At 38.4% G+C, this 16,859-nt stretch overlaps 2 protein-coding genes across 3 annotated transcripts; one reads left to right on the top strand and one right to left on the bottom strand.

Moving 5' to 3' along the window:
* Positions 1–5,978: 5,978 nt before the first annotated feature.
* Positions 5,979–8,916, top strand: tac3b (tachykinin precursor 3b). Of its 2 annotated transcripts, XM_051948213.1 has the most exons (5): positions 5,979–6,790; positions 6,892–7,003; positions 7,087–7,116; positions 7,212–7,256; positions 8,625–8,916. In XM_051948213.1, the coding sequence occupies exons 1-5, from the start codon at positions 6,677–6,679 to the stop codon at positions 8,645–8,647; spliced, it is 324 nt and encodes a 107-aa protein (XP_051804173.1). In that variant the 5' UTR covers positions 5,979–6,676; the 3' UTR covers positions 8,648–8,916. The 2 variants fall into 2 exon arrangements, 1 of the variants encoding a protein (XP_051804173.1); XR_007941929.1 differs by lacking the exons at positions 5,979–6,790; positions 6,892–7,003 and having other exon boundaries at positions 7,029–7,256; positions 8,625–8,690; positions 8,791–8,916.
* Positions 8,917–9,020: 104 nt separating this feature from the next.
* Positions 9,021–15,062, bottom strand: c1galt1lb (core 1 synthase, glycoprotein-N-acetylgalactosamine 3-beta-galactosyltransferase 1, like b). Its single transcript, XM_022191102.2, is given in 4 exon segments — positions 9,021–12,134; positions 12,988–13,652; positions 14,838–15,029; positions 15,032–15,062. Coding segments are annotated over 4 exon segments (1,188 nt in total). The 3' UTR covers positions 9,021–11,834.
* Positions 15,063–16,859: the final 1,797 nt, after the last annotated feature.

Genomic DNA, 16,859 nt, shown 5'->3' with positions numbered 1-16,859 from the left:
GTGAATCAATGTTGAATCTATGTTGAGACCTAACGTCGAAATTATACAGAAAGCGCAAGGTTGATAAAATGTTGAGTCAACGTTTGCTTACATAGATTACATGTTTGCAAACATAGATTCAACATTAATTAAATATTGACCTGTCAAACATTTTAATTAAACCAAAATACAATGTAGATTCAATGGTATCTTTTAAACACAAACTTCAATGTTGACAAAAAGTTGTTTAATCAATGTTGATCCAACCATCAGTCTTCAACCGTAACCACAATTCAACCTTCTTAACCCTAATTCAACATTGATTTAACATCTTTTGCTATCTGGGTAAAGTGTGATTTATGGTTGAAAAGCAAACGTTGACTCAACATTTTACCAACCTTGCGCTTTCTGTATAATTTCGACGTTAGGTCTCAACATAGATTCAACATTGATTCACCCATAGTTTGCTATCTGGGTAACTTTAGCTCAGCAGAACAGTTGAGCTCTCTCAGCTCATTGTTCAGGTCTGGCCTGTAACATTTCTGCTGTAGCTTTGATTCTTTCTGATCAAACTCATTGATGTTGTTTTAAGCATGCACAGTAAATGTCTAAAGTGGAGCACTGAGCAGCTAGAGAGTCAGACATTTCACTCAAGAATCACGACACATCAAATAAACTGTGACTATAAAATTTGCATTCTCCAGATGCCCAAACACTTGAAATAATTCTTGTGCTGTGCTAGATGTGTAGATATAGTCTTGAACAAAACTTTACATACACTTGTGGACACCATGCATATCAGGATGGTCTTGAGTTTCCAATGACTCCCACAACTCTAAATTTTCTGTAATGGAATCATTGAAACTCAGGCATCTTTATCACAAGAAAACAATCATGCATTTGGTTCTTTCATAGATTTCATTACAGGCCTTCTTGAAATATGACAAAATCTGCTGGATCAAAAATATACGGACAGAAATGCTAACATTTAGTTAAACATCACCGGTCCATTTTCACCTCACTCTGGTAGCCATCCACAAGCAGCTTGATGTATCTTTGACTACTCCTTTTGACAGAGTGGGTGCCACTCAACTAAATTTGCTGGATTTCTGACACAGAAATGTTTCCTCATCACAGGCTCTTGATGGGATGTAAGACAGGACTTTGGACGGGACAGTCTAAAAATTTAATTCTATCCTGATTTAGTCATCTCTTTCCCACTTTTGATGTATGTTTGGGGTCATAGTCCGGTTGCGTCACACAACCGTGTGCAAGACCCAACTTTCTGGTTGATGATTCAAGTTGTGTTTGTACACCCCCTGTCAAAAGTTTTAGGACACTGTCTCATTCAAATAAAGTAGAACCTGTCCTACAGCTTTTGACAGGGGGTGTATTCCATCATATGGATGTGATCAGGGCAGGACTCTGATCATACATATAAAGTTTCAGGCAGATTAGAGCATGTTCAGGACATTTACACAGCATTTGAAATTTCATGGCGAAAGATCAAAATTCCAGAGGCCGCCACGGACATGCCCTTTGACTTTGCACAACCAACCAAACCAAAAATCCGTAGTCCACAGGCTACGGGTACAGGTCCATACCTCTAGCAACAACCTTGGAAAAAAGATTTGAATAACTTTGGATCATTAAGGCCTCCTGTATGTACTGGCCGAATTTGAGGTGAATTGGAGTTTCCCCCTAGGAGGAGTTCACTCTAGAAAAAAATGAAAAATGGGCAAAATCTGACATTCAACGCAAAATAGCTCACTTCCTGTTGGGTTTGGAATGTGGCTGTCGCTGACTTTTTTGTTCAGCCTGATGTGCTGCATATGTGCACCAAATTTGGTAGATACACCCCCGTCAAAAGTTGTAGGACAGGTTCTACTTAATTTGAATGAGAAAGTGTCCTAAAACTTTTGACAGGGGGTGTATATTTTTGATGGTATATGAACTTCATAAAGTGTAAAAATAATAATAATAAATCATAAGTATGCAGCAGCCTGCTACAACATGAAAAAAGCTGGCTAATGACTTATAAATGTTAAAATTATACCCCAGTGCAGCGACACAAATAAAATCTAAACCAGCCGTAAATATGTGTGCAATATGTGGTAAAAGCAAAGTATGTCTAAAAAGATTTTGAACTCCAGTATAGAAGTGGCGTTTCCAGTAGACATTCAACAACAGCAGAGGCGTCATCAAATTATGTGTTTCCATTAGAAATGAGGTATCACGAGAAAAGAGGAAGACGATAAGACTGTGGAGGAAAACATCCGGCAGTGTGCTGAAAAAACTTGGCCTATTGCAGCATCAGACGTTCCAGCAAAATAATGATCTCAGCCACTCAGCCAAAAGGGACAAGAAATTCTCAACAGAATATAATAGCAACTTTTTGCAGAGGCCCAGCTGGAGTCCAGACCTGAATCCCACTGGGAACCTGTGGAGGAACTGAAAAATGGAGTGACAGTGAGGAGGACCTCCAGCCTCAAAGACCTGGAAAACCTGCTGGAGACATGCAAGAAGCTTATTAGCATGTTAGAAAAACTGCTACACTGCAAATAAAGCATCCACCACTGACTGCTATATAACATTCATAGAATGGAATAATCTCTAAGATATATTGTTTTAATGGACTAGAGTGATCTTTTAATAGATTAATCTATTCAAAAAAAATGCTGTAGATGTTATCCTTGCCTGTCCAGTGTATAGTTGCTAGGGTCACCTCGTACCTTCAAGCACTGAAAGTAGAGTTGTTTTGTTATTTTGTGGGTATTACATTTCAATAACTTGGACACAGACATTTTTTTGTTGTAAAATTGTAAAAAAAAAAAAAAAAAAAAAAAAAAAGAAGAAGAAGAAGAAGAAAAAGGCTATACATAAAGTTTATCATTTATGTCTCTTGCACAATGTAGTTTATCAATTGTTTACATCATTGCCAGCCAGAAAAATGACCACAAATGAATCATTTTGGCTTAAAAATGCACAGTATCTTTTAACTATCTGCACCTCACTGTAATAATATTTTATGTAAAGCACTTTGAATTGTCTTGGACATGAAGGGTGCAATAGAAATACACCTGCCTTGCCTTAATTGTACACAGCCCTCAACATTCAACACTGTGTAACACTCCTGTGTTTTAGTCCGTTCACGGTCTGTAAAATCAGACAACTGGCTGGTGTTTGATAATGAAGTGTGATGGGTAACTGGAGGGCTGCTTACAAAGGAATCAGTAGGGATGTGACATTTGTTAATGTATAGGAATAAGCCCCATGAGTCCAGTCAGAACTTATCACATAGCATTGACATAAGCTGATAGCTTTGAGCCTTTTCAGTAAAAAAAAAAAAAAAAAGCAATACAGTGGCAATATGTAACTAGGACGACACTTTAAAGTGCTACCAGTCTGTCAGGTTCCCTCTGACATGTAGCAGAAGCAAACATTTAGTGTCAACATTGTTGTGAAATCATGGCACAAGGGGATATTTCTGTTACCTCAATGAATTCCAGTTCATTCAGGTATAAACACGAGAAAAGCCCAAAATACTTTTTTTGTCTGCTTTCAGAATACAAGTGATATTTGTTGGCTACAATCATGAAGCCAGTGTGAAAGTGTTCCATCTGTACCACATTTATTTAAATTAGGAAATGTGAAAATGTGAAGTTGTGGCCTACATGATGGATTATGTGCTGAACTGGTAAGTTGGCAGTGAACCAGCAGAGAACCCAAGTAGTCACACTTCTCATGAAATAGTGCAGTGTTCACTGTAGTTTTTGTACAGACTAACAATAGTGTGCCACCTAGTGAATCTTAGAGGCGCTTGGTCCTGCTAGTGGATTCTATAACCTTTGGACAACCCCAAACTAACTTTTTCCTGCTGTTTCCAGTCTTTGTGCTAAGCTAAGCTAACTGCTTGCTGTAGCTTTATTTTTAATGGTCAGATATAAAAGTGGTACCAGTTTATAATTCAACTTTATGCCACAAAAGTGAATAGATGCAACAAACTATTCATGAAATGTTCTAAAGCAACAAAAGCAAAAAACAAGTAACTGTGGATGTGATTTTAAAGGCTACAGGGGGAGTATTGAGGAGTCCCCCTCAGCATTCAGAACACACGAATTCACCGAGTCCAATAAAAACATTTTTAAAAGTATAAGGCTTTCATTTTTTTGAAATGCTCCATGGTTTACTCACACAAACAAAACACTGCCTCTGACAGGAGCAGGATTATTTCTTTAGCATCTCTACTAATATCATATCAGATCTGCTCATGAAAAGCATTACAGACACAAGGACATAAAGTTTCCTCATAAACATCAAAGCTTCAAGCCAATTCAGCAGTCTGAAATGAATGTTCCTTGTTATCCTTTAAATGTATTTCAGATATGGAAAAAATCAAGCAAAACTTGTTCTAAATGTACCTCTGTTATGCTGATTGCTATCATGACCACAGTGAGGATTATAGGACTGAAAACAGGAGTTGTTGTTGGTGTTTGTGAGACAAAATGATTTTTACTTTCTGTTAAAATATGACCTTATAAATTGCAAGTGGGCGTAATCAGACTTTGGGTTCAGTCAGAAGGCTTCCGCTTATCATTTCAGTAGACATTCAGAGAGCGTGGGAGTTATATATGCTTCAAACACCAGCCAGAGACAGAGTAGACAGAACAGCAGTATCCGCTAGTAGGCGTACAAAACTTTCCAAGTCCGGCCACACAGGCGCGTTATAGAATCCATTTCCTGGGACATACACACACACGTCATGGTTTAAGGGTCTTTATTTACTGTTGTCGCTTACAGTTATTAAAAGAACAAAATATGTATAAGTAAATAGCTCTATAATGACCCATGTTATCTTATTTATATTACACTGTAACTGTGTGCCATGTTGTGCAAAACAGGGATGTATTGTAAATTAAGTATCAAAAATTAAATTTGCTCTTTAATACAAACACCAAATGTCAGAGGAAGAAGTGTATGTCATACAGAAATACTAGCAGCAAAGGTATTATATTTCTGGTGTTCTCATGGCGGCAAATAAGATGTAAATTTTCTCTGAGCATCCTGTAAATGCAGTCCACACAAACACATAGACGTGTTGTGTTTCATCACTTCAGGACATTACATTTGTTAACAAAATAAGTTTAACCCTAATCATAGACACTACTAGCATTTGCTTCAACGTTGGAAGTAGTGAGGCAGGTCTCAAAATTATGATTCTGTAAGCAGATTTATGTCAAAACAACAAGAGCGAACTGTTGGCGACTCAGTAAAGATGGTTTCCAACTTTTCAGACTCATGAGGTCATTTGGCTGTTAAGTCAGTAAGGATAGGATTTGTGACATAATTAATGATTAGTCAGTGATGTACATTCAAATTTCATTTTAATGGTTAATTCATTAAATAATCATTACTGAAAAGATGTATGATTTCCCTCTATAAACCAATTATTGTTCCATCCCAAAAGAGAGAGAGAGAGAGTGTGTGTGTGTGTAGGGGTGGGCTCAGGGTTTGGGTGGTGGGTGGAGTGCTAATTGGATTACAAATGAGCTCAAGAACTATAATAATTGAGACACAGAGGCTGCGGAGCAGAAAGCGTTGTTTTGACTTGCCACAGAGCTCCTGTGATATCTGCTGAACAGGTCACCGGTTCATACTGAAGGATCAGATTGAGGTAAGGAATATGAAGTTTTCATTATTTTGCAGTAGTTTATTGCAATAGATGAATGTAATAACTTTACGATAGTCTGGTCTGTCTATTCACAGAAGAAATGAAGATGCATTTATTATTCTATTTTCTGTTCTGCTGCATGAATCTTTGGTTAACTGGATGAATGAATGAACTGGCACACTTAATAACAAAACTGTCTGGAGTGTTCATATTTATGATGCTAATAAATGCTGAAAACAACTCTAGGAATGAAAGTGTCTTCAGTATTTCCTAATAATCATCTGAGGAAATATGTACTTGGTTTGATGAACAGTTGATGCATTCTGTATGAATTCTGTGAAAGTATTTCTCCACTTATACCTAAAAAACTATATATTCTTTTAATTTTATAAATTTGTTCATGAACTGTCCGCAGGCTTTTTGCTCCTGTTTCTTCAGTGAACTCCAGCATTAAATGTTATTGACATGAATTAATTGAAAGATGGTGAATCATTGACTGCTGCTGTTTTGCTCACAGTACAGCCCAGTAAGTGTCAAAACCATACAGAAAGAAAGCCGTAACAGCAGTTTATGTCAAAACATGCCATAAAACCACTATTTAAAAAGTATGTACCAGACTAAACAAACACAATGATAAACAATTCTTTAAAAAATACAGGATTTACAATAAATGAGTCTCTCTCCGACAAATAGGATTTTAAAAAAGTAACAATTTTATACCAGTTGATTAACCAGTGATTAAAAATTCTTGATTAGTCATTAGAATATAACAATACTGTACGATGTTTTTATGTATGACTTAATGTAGGATGTACACTACCAGTCAAAAGTTTGGACACACCTTCTCATTCAATAATTATTTTCTACATTGTATAGATCAATACTGAAGACATTAAAATCATTATGTTGTGAACATAAAGTGTTAATCCTTCAGTATTAATGTACAATGTCAAAAATAATACAAACAAATAAAAAGAATTGAATCATTTGGAAATCCTTTTAAAGCACTGATTCCATTTCAGAGTGATGGGGAGAACTGCAAACTGCTGCACTGTTGCTTCTCTGGCTGCGCTGATCATCCTTGTCTTGTTTCCTGTGAGGTCAATGTGTAAAGAAGAGACCTACAACCCACTGAGACAGGTTGGAGCATACCTGATCCTCTGAATCACTGCAGCAGACTTTGAGCAGCTGAAATGCATAAGAATTAGCAACAGGCTGACAAATGATTATTTTGCTTTCAGGAGAAGTCAGACGGATGTCTTAGTGAAGATGCAGCGTCGAAGAGATTTGATGACATCGATTACGACAGCTTCGTGAGTCTAATGGGACGAAGAAGTGCAGCGCAACCAAACAGTGAGTTGTGTTTGCAGTGAACGCTATCAGTTCTTTGACTGACGATTTAACACTGGTCGTCTAAACCGCAACTCTTTTCACAGGCCAAAAAAACATGCCAGTGTCGAGAAAAAGTAAGAACTTCAAGTGGAATTCACTGTCAGACCAGCATCGAGTATTTTCCTACACTGACGTGCATTGAAACATATTTTGTGTTTGTCTTGAGCAGGACACAGTGATGAGGTTCTGGCTGATCTGCTGGGTCAGAGGACAAGTGAGTGACTTCTGCCTCACTGAAAGGAATTCACATAGGAAGCTATTTAATATTCTGTTCTCCTTTTCACTTCCCAGTGCACTTGTAAGAGAATGTGTAACATATGAATTAGCTTTTTTGGTTGCTTTATTAGAAATAAAAACTAGATTTCCTCATCTATCACAATCCAATGAGTTATTGCAATATGTCATAGTTTAAAAAAAGATGACAGCGTCTGCTCATCCTGTTTAAAGGCGTTTCATCTCACACCCAAGAGGCTTCTTCAATACTGACTGACTGATGGCGCTTCCTTGGTATTTATTTTCACCTCCAATTTACATAAGACTGACGTGAAATGTGGTCTAAAAGGCTTTTAAACTGAAGACGGTTAATGATGGTGGAACTATTTGTGGAGAGATCTCAAGATAGCATTATAAATACCTGATAAGTGGAGTTGTAGACTCCTCTGTTTAGAGATGGTTGTTCTAATTTAACAGATGTTTTCCTTCAGTTCTCTCTGAAACCATCCGTCTTCTCTGGACAGAATGTGAACATTGCTGTCATCAAAGGAGTGTCACTTATTTACATGCAGGCGGACTGCCACGTCAAATCTTGAGAAGCTGGTTCTCCTGTATTAAGTCACTCAAATATCACTAAATCTACTGGTATATCTGCTCTCACTAAACTTTTAATACGTGTCTCTTAAAATGCGTTACTTGTAGTGATTCATTAAGAATTTGTGATCAACATATATCGTGGGCAGGACATTCTAGAGTTCCTAAATGCAGAGTGATAAATCGTGATGAATTTTGTCAAGAAGTCTGGTTATGATCATACAAACTAACATTTTTCAACTAAGCTTCATACAGGTATAGCATGTTTGAGAGAAAAGAGGAAGCAAACGCCGCTATAACTAACCCTGCTCCATTAAATCAACTTATTTTCCATATCACCATTATTAAATCCATATTTGTGGTCTCATTCTGAGCAGCTTGACAACCAAAGACCAAAGCAATGAATCTCAGAGTTCAATTTAAATCCTAAGCTAGCAAACAATTCCTACTTGGTTTAAGTAGCTTTTCACCAAAGCACTTTTCCGTCTAGATGTTACAAGTCAAGCAGAAGTGGCAGACTAGAGCATCACAAGTGATTCACGCCCATGATTAATGGTTGAATGTACTTTTCCTGAAGTTTTATCTCCTAAATTAGTGCCTAATCTGGGTCTTGGAAAGAAAATACGGATGGATTTCCATTCTAGTTCATATACAATCAACATCAGGACTTTTTGTGTGATTATAGCCATTATAGTGATTGCATCAATTAACGGCTGACTGCATAATTATATAGTGCAGGTAATTTAGAGACATTTTTCCTCTGTGTGTGCAACAGGAAAGGCATGTTGGTGTGCATAATTAAAAACAAGGGAGGCAGCTACATGGATAATGGGAGGCAGAGGTAAGAAATTCTCACCTGCTTCCTCGCTAAAAATAAACAAAGAAAGAAAACTATATTTGCAACTAAATCTTTTGACCAAACCTTGCTTGTCTCTACTCAGGATCCAACGCTTTGTGTACAGGACATGTTACACATCCTCCTATTAGCAACGCAGACTTTAAACCTCCAGTCGACAACCTTCACGACTCCTGTATACAGAGGACAACGTATGAGATGTTATTTAACCACAGACAGGTGAAACAGTCATATTAACCCTGCATGTGCATTTTTTACTGTCACTGTAAAACACTGACATGATGTAATGTCATGGAAATAACTGTAAACAAGATGTACAATAAAATATGCATTTATTTATAGTGATTAAAGTACCATTCACTAAAAACAATCCTGCACACTGATTACATGTGCTCACATACTAACACAAACGCATTTACACACTAAAGTGTACTGACTCCCTTTAGACATCAGTACCAACATAAATACATTTCAAATATAAATACAGCACTGTACACACCTTTCCCTTTGATAAAATGTTAACGTTGAGAAGATTGTCAAGAACGGGATGTGTTGTATCACTCCCATTAGAAACCAGACGTGGCCGTTATCAACAATGAGTCAGCGACAGTTTAATTCACTTGCACAAACGTGCATTAACTTCAAAAGAAACCTTTAATTAAAACATGCTGATTTTGTTAAAACCGGAAAAAAGAAGAAATGAAAAATGAAGCTGAACATGCTCTGTGTTCATGCACAGATGGAAACTGAGTGTAAACACTTACAAAAATGTATTTTCACAGGCATCATTACCTCATACATTTTCAACCGTTAGAAATTAAAAAAAGTTCAAGTGGTTAAAAAGAAAAACAGCAACTGTTTCACTCAAGTGCATTCAATTTTTACATAAATGCCAAATTTGTTCTGTTTTGTTCTGCACTTTCCAGTATTTGGTCATAAATCTATCTCCTAGAATTTTCCTCTTTGTTTGGTTACAAACTAGTATAGGAAATATTATGAATACTTCAAAATATACAATGTCTACTCACTGTAAAAGAATTGGTCTGGCCCCCCATCGGCCCCCCCACTTTAATTTTTCAAAGAAATTAAAAAAAAAAAAAAAAAAAAAACACGTCATGAACAAGTCATTCACTGGCTTGCCCAAAGGCCATTGGCATTACAATGGAAGGATTCAACAAAATAATACTCCATCTGAAAGCAACACTCTCATTGTGGTAATGTCACAGTGCAAAGTCACGTGTGCAGCTGAAGGCTCATACAATCTCCATTTACAAGGCACAAGCTAATGAGTCCACTGGGGGAAGATGCAGAGAAATCTTTAGGTATGCAAATACAGTGCCGGTTTCTGGAAGCACAGATAGACAACTATGTGCCAGGACTGGTTTGTCATCGACCGAGTGACATTACAGAGACATAACAGATAATTTGATGATGACTTCCTTTCCCAACAGAGCGTGTATCCAGCCAGCAAAGAAACTACACTTAATTTCTGCTGTTAATTGAGCATATATCCATTTTAAGAACAAATGAAAAGCAGTGAGATTCACTGCAATGTTGCCAAGACTACACATTACTACACAAACAAACGATGGTTTGTCTGTCTTCAGTGTGGTCTTATTCCTTGTGGAAATCTTTGGCTGAATGGCATAAATGTAATCATTTGGACTTTTCCGTTAAAGCACCTCACTACATTCACATGAACCATTGAGATACATGAATGCATCCAAACAATGCTTTGCTACAAAAATAACTACGTACACTGACGTCTATTACAGTGTATTTCCCGGTTCATTAGGTCCACCTGAAACTAAAGCCGTCTTTCACAACAGTCCTGCAATAAATCCTTCCTCTGATGTTAGTTTCGTTATCATTTTGCTTTCATCTTAGTTTCAGACAGCATGTCTCTGACTACTGCCCACATGTGCAGAGGTGCACAGTATTTCTCTAAAACAGTTTACATGAAAACATATTAATAACTGAATGACTGTATTAAGCTGCATTTGTTGTAGATAAGTATATCTAATTAATCTTGGTCCAGCTTCTCACTTGAGAGGATTTTCTGTTTTTCCTTGTCTTATACAATAATAAACTGATTATTTTGGCTTTTTTGAATACGAGTTGAAAAGCAAGGTTGAAGACATCACCTTGCTTTTAGAAAGTATGACAGGAAATGTTTTCACTATTTTCTGGCATTTCATACAACAAAGTAACTACCTGATTAATGGATAAAATAGTTGTTTATTAACTAATCTGCAATTAAAATAATAATTCCACTCTGGTCATGTAAATAGACTTTCAAATAAAAACTTCAAAAAAATATTCTTTGCGACAAAGAGTTTCTTCATGTAAATTTCACAGAGCTAAGTGTAAATAAAATGTGACTAAACTTCACCTAAAACTAAATAAAAAGCTCCACATAGAACACTGTCATAATGCTACAGTTGCCTGTATTAAACGGATTTCAAACGCAGTCCAAAGCCAAAGTCTAAAACATTGACGCTAAAACTGGGTAACCACAATAAGCTCAAAACAAATACTGGAGACTTTGAATGGATTTTGTTCTAGTCTGGCTGTTATCTGAGCTCAAGACACATAAACACGTGTAATCGGCAGGCACACAGTTCTCTATATGTGAAAAGGTGTCAAACACACCCAATCTATCAAGAAGATGGGACTGGTAGATCAAGTTTGGAGGGACTGCAGTACATAAGAAGGCCATTAAAAACTGGCAAGTTCAAACTTAAAAGGCTCTGGAAAACTGTTAAAATACTTCCTTTAGTTAGTTTTCGATTGAATACACAGCCTACAGAGAGGTGCTCGCAACTTTAAAAGAAAAAGAAGACACTTGGTTGTAAAAACCACTTAAGAAAACTGAAATATAAGGGCAAATGTTATAAATCATCTCTTAGTCTGAAACCAGTCTTCTAGTTTGCATTATTACAGTCCTTCACTTCAAGAATCCGCAGTCAGATCCCTTGTATGGGCAGAAACATGGGCTCAAAGGGGACAGTTTTTCTGATTTTTACAGAAAAAAAAATTTGAAAAACGAGCTAAAACGATCAAAATGGACTCAAAAGAACAATTCCTCTTTCCCCTAATGATCAGTTCTCTCAACACATCCACACAGTCCTACTGTTTGTCAGCAGCAGGAGGGTCTTTACCAGCTGCAGGAGGGGGATCTGCATCCAGCTTCCTGTCAGCCCTTTCCACCTCTCCTTGCTCGTTCTCCTGAGGAGCCTGTAGTTTCTTTCCTTCTGCAGAATCTCGGGGTCTTGACTGCTCAATGCTGTAGGCTGGTGGGAGGGGGGGCTGGTAACGGTATTTGTAGCCGAAGGCACGCAGGTGATAGGTGTAGTATTCCAATAAATACATGCCTGAAGCATCTACATAATGGAAAGACACCGACACATCCGAGCAGCAGTGTGGACCCTAAAAAGCAGAATAAGACATTCAGGAATTCCATTTTCTGAAACAGACTTCAACAGAAATGGGTGGTAGAAATTAAATCTGGACTGTGTGACTGCACATGTGACACATTAAGAAAACAAGAAAAGCACTTAGAGAGCGCAGTGCTCCGTCAAGACTGTTCATTTCTCAATTTGTGTATTTAGAAATCAGGCCAACATAGACTCTGGCATTTTAATATAGATCGACCCACAAACTAACTAAATCAATAAAAAAAAATCACCTTGCGTGAGCAGGCAGGTGTTGTGCATGCATACGTTATGTACAGATACCGAACTGCGTATGTAGCGGGTCAAGGGAACTGATGCAGGTAACAGACACAGCGTTCACTTGTTGTCATAGTTACGGTGACGCCATGCCAGCTGCTATATCCTGCAATGGGAAATCCTGAACAAATACGTGGATCCAGACTATAAGCTGCATCACTGCCAAAATCTAATGAGGTGGTCTTTGTGCCATTTTTGACCTTCCCTGAAAATTTCATACAAATCTGTTCGTCCGTTTATGAGTAATGTTACACATGGACAGATTCACAGACAAACACATGCCGATCGGCACATAACTGCACCGTGTTCCTCGGCAGAGTAAGTATTGTTAAGGAATGTTAAAATGCATCAGTCTGGCAGAGGAGTCTTTACTCTAACTTCTCCATGGTATGTGGATTTACCAGTTGGACAACAAACATGCAACTGCCACTGATGAACAAACAAAGACGACACAGCATGTTGAAACTTTAACAATAACTAGAAGAACAATGCAGAGGATGACATCAGTACTAGGTGATGAGTACACACAGTGCAGTGTTTGCTGTACTTGCCTCTGAGATGGGGTAGTAGCAGTAGCTCCAATACCAGAAGCTCTTTGGGAACTTGGCAGTGAGGTGCTGCTCAGGGACAAAGGGGTGAAATGTCTCCCTGTGCTCAGTGTCTCTGGAGTCTCCTGCCAGCACCCCAACTTTCTCCATGCATTGCCCCATTGCCAAGTCCTCCACAGAGGTAGTGTGAGTGCACACTTTGCTTTTAAAACCTTCTACAAATCTTCGCAAAGCCTCTCTGCTCAGTACATAGCCCGCACCGCCGCTCATGTAGCCCTGCTTGGTGTAGGGCTTGAATCTTCGCCCAAAGTAAATCGGCTCATCGGGCGTGTGGTTCGCAAGAATCCATCGCAGGTTGTCCACAATTACATAGGTGTCGTCATCTGCCTTGAGGAACCAGTCTGCCTCGTCAGCATGATGCTCATAAGCGTAATGGAAGGCCCGAATGGTTTTCCAGTACAGCTGATCACGACCCTCCTTTGTACCCAGTCCTACTGTGGGGAAGTCGGGGTCGTCCACGGAGCTCATGAAGACCACAATATTGCAGTGGCGACTCCATGTGTACTTCACATGTCGAGCTTTCTTCTCCAGATTGTTGGGTCCAGTCATCACCCAGCAGAGAATACGCACCTTTCTGTACAATTCATCAGCCACCCTGCTATCCTCACCTGGCAGAGAGAATATGAACAATAACTTCATTTCACACTGTAATATCCACTTCAAATCGTGAGCATGAGTTTGAACCTTGACACACTTGTTGCTCAGAAAGGCCCTTCAGATTTACTCGTTTATATACCTCATAATTGCGACTGTTTTAATTAGTGTAGTGGTGTGCAAGTAATGATACTTTTTCTTATAGAATTTCATTGCTATTCTTGTGTATATGTGATATGTTCTCAGTTCCTGCCTTCTTGGAAAAATAAGTGGATGATTTCATCTTTTACAAGCACTGCAGATATCTGTAAAAGACTGTTTAACTTGAGGTTGAGAGATCACTAGAATGTTAATATTTCAAAAATGATTTTGGTACAACTGGATGTCTTAAAAGATGAAGAGGCAAAAGACTGTTGTTTCCTCAGTATGTATAGTAAGTGATGGAAAGGAATCAGATATCGCATCAGTCATATCAATTCAATGAAGCCCATCAATTATGTAACGCAAAATAGTAACTGGATAAGCCCTTGAAACTACTAACTGACACTATGTCTTCTAATCTACTGAGGTCTAAAAACAGCATAAAGCCTGTTGTTATTCTCTACAAAGGCAAACATGGAAAGAGGCCAAAAAGTTACAGCCAGTATCACTGACTATTGTCTACTGTAGTTGGTGACCTATCTTTTGGTGATGCTTGGGTCTTAATCCTAGAAACAAAAAGGTAAATTATATAGATTATGTTAAATTCAGGCAGTCTGAATTCACACTTGCAGTCAGCTGGTTGTTATGTCTGGTGCCATTTTTGGGATTTAGAGTACTAAATTCTATTACTCGCATAACTTTTCCCGCCTTCAAGGTACATTTAAAATGGAAATAGTTTTTTAAGGTATGGCAAACAACATAACTGAGAGACTTCACAATCTAACAATTAGGTTTTCTTTACACTGTGAGTGTTGGTGGGGATTTGTATTGTTAACAGACCATTGCTCACACAAACAAAAAGCACTGATCCACCACAGTACTGTGTAAGCAAGGATCAAACAAGGAAGTGGATGCATTATTTACTGAAGTCTGCAGGGTGGTGTTAATTCCCTCAAACAAAACAAATACATACTTTCGAAGCTCATGCTATTTATGTAATTATTATGTCTTTTCACATGTGCACACATTTCTGGAGACATTTCTTCTATATGACTTACCTAAATGGTGTGGGTGCTTCAGGTTGAAAAGAGCAGACCTCTCTTTCTTCCATATCTTCTTCTCTGCCTCAAGCTGCTGCTGGTGGTCATGAAGTTTGGCATAGCTGCTGGCCTGCTGATCTGACAGAGTCTTAGCAAACCACACCTGCCGCAGGAACAAGTACAGTGTGAAGGTTCCCACCACAAACCCGCATAAAAGGAGAATCTGGATCCGAGGGCCTTCATGCTGAACCTGGTGCCTCACTGGCAGTCTTTCAACAAGGCAGGAGCTGGATATGAGAGAGAAACACCGCATGGACATAAGTTTTACCGCAAGGGTCCACAGCTGTAGTGAAGGTCCAGCTGCTGAGCTGGCGACTGTGAAGAAATGACAAAGTGACAGCAGTTAAATGTCACTCCCTGTTGAAGGTGTGGTTTACTCACCAGAGGTAACGCAGAAATCATAGCAGCTGTATTAACCAACAGCTATTTCCTCACTGGGATCAACATGAGCTCTGAAAAGCGAAAGCTTCGACCACGACGAAGCCTTTTCTCGGAGCGGTAACTTAGCTCAGCTAGCCATCCTACAGCGCTGCTAACTCAACACTTATCGTGGCAAAACAACGAGAAAACAGAGCGAAATGCAACCGGAATAATCCCACCGGAAGAAAGGGCAAATTACAGCTACAGTCATATCCAGTTAATCATTTACCCCTGCCCTGTGTATCGGGGCAGCTGGGTGCGAGCTAACTGGCTAGTCCGTTATTTGATCGACAGTGCTAACTTCAGTGTTAAGTTAACGACACGTCCTCAAGCGGCTACACAGCTAACGGAACCGTTAACGACCGACCGAGAGAACCGAACCGACTGGAATAAGCTCCGTAGCTTAGTTAATTTATCGCGCAGAATAACACAGCGGTATAACGGTGGTCCACAACCCTGCAGGGACTACATGTAACTTGTCTAACTGCTGCCTTCCGTCCACACCAACAGTTACATCCGGTCAAAATGACGCAAAAAATAAAGCGCAAACATAGTTTCTGCCGCAAAGAAAAGTGCAGCCGGTGCGGCGGTGCAGCCATTTCCTCATATACTGTGGTTTGCATCCGCATGTTTTTTAGATGAGGTTGCATAATTTGTTAAACTAAAATGGAAACCAAAATGTGACCAGGAAAATGCAGTGTTGAGGGATCACATGTTCTCTAGTTAATAAAATGTGGGACCACATAGACGTAATATTGTATCAACTTACTTTGCCGCGTTTTTAGGGAGAAAATGTGAAATGAAGGTAAACCAGGTTAAGATGCCCCCTAATAAAGGTTAATGCCTATTTTCTTTAAATATATTTTTAAAGAATATAATATGTACACAAGAAATATGCTTAAGTGAACACATATTCAGTTCAATAAGATGCTATAAATCTATGCATTCTTTTTCTAAAATTAACTTACCTCACAAGTAATTTTGATCATTACAAAACGTGTTATTTATACATCAGATTATTTTAAAATTTTGACATGCCCTGGCTTTTAACTGTCACTTAGCTCGCCAATACATGCAGAATATATTTAAATTTTTAAGAAAGTGATTATTGTCAATTAATTTGGAACTTATGGGCCCCAGACAAGGGTTATACCTTTATTACAGCTTTATCAACATTGAAATTTAAATTCTTCTACATGTAAATAATATTAATCACCAGTTACCAAGGATATTTAGCCAACAGTAGCTAACAGTTCAAGTTAGCGAGCTTAACATTTTAGCTTAACATACAGTCAGCTAGTAAGCTTTTCAGACAGAAAAATACTTTTTTTGGTTTGTTTCTACTGCTGGTTAACTTTTATGTTACTGCAATAGATGACGGTGAACATAATTTATTTGAAATCTAGGTAATAGCATTTAAAATCACTGATGTCAGCGGTGGATTTCATAGTTCATATCAGGGGATCTCTTCCCTCAGAAAAAACTGAAGACAACATGGCGGGATTATGTGACTGTCAGCGTACTTGTCAGTCTGTGTCCGTTTGTCTGTCTGTTAGCAAC

Source organism: Acanthochromis polyacanthus, chromosome 5 (assembly GCF_021347895.1).
Source record: "Acanthochromis polyacanthus isolate Apoly-LR-REF ecotype Palm Island chromosome 5, KAUST_Apoly_ChrSc, whole genome shotgun sequence".
Classification (NCBI taxonomy): Eukaryota; Metazoa; Chordata; class Actinopteri; family Pomacentridae; genus Acanthochromis; species Acanthochromis polyacanthus.
Note: the sequence above shows the minus strand (reverse complement) of the source record. Positions and strands in the feature narration are given on the sequence as shown.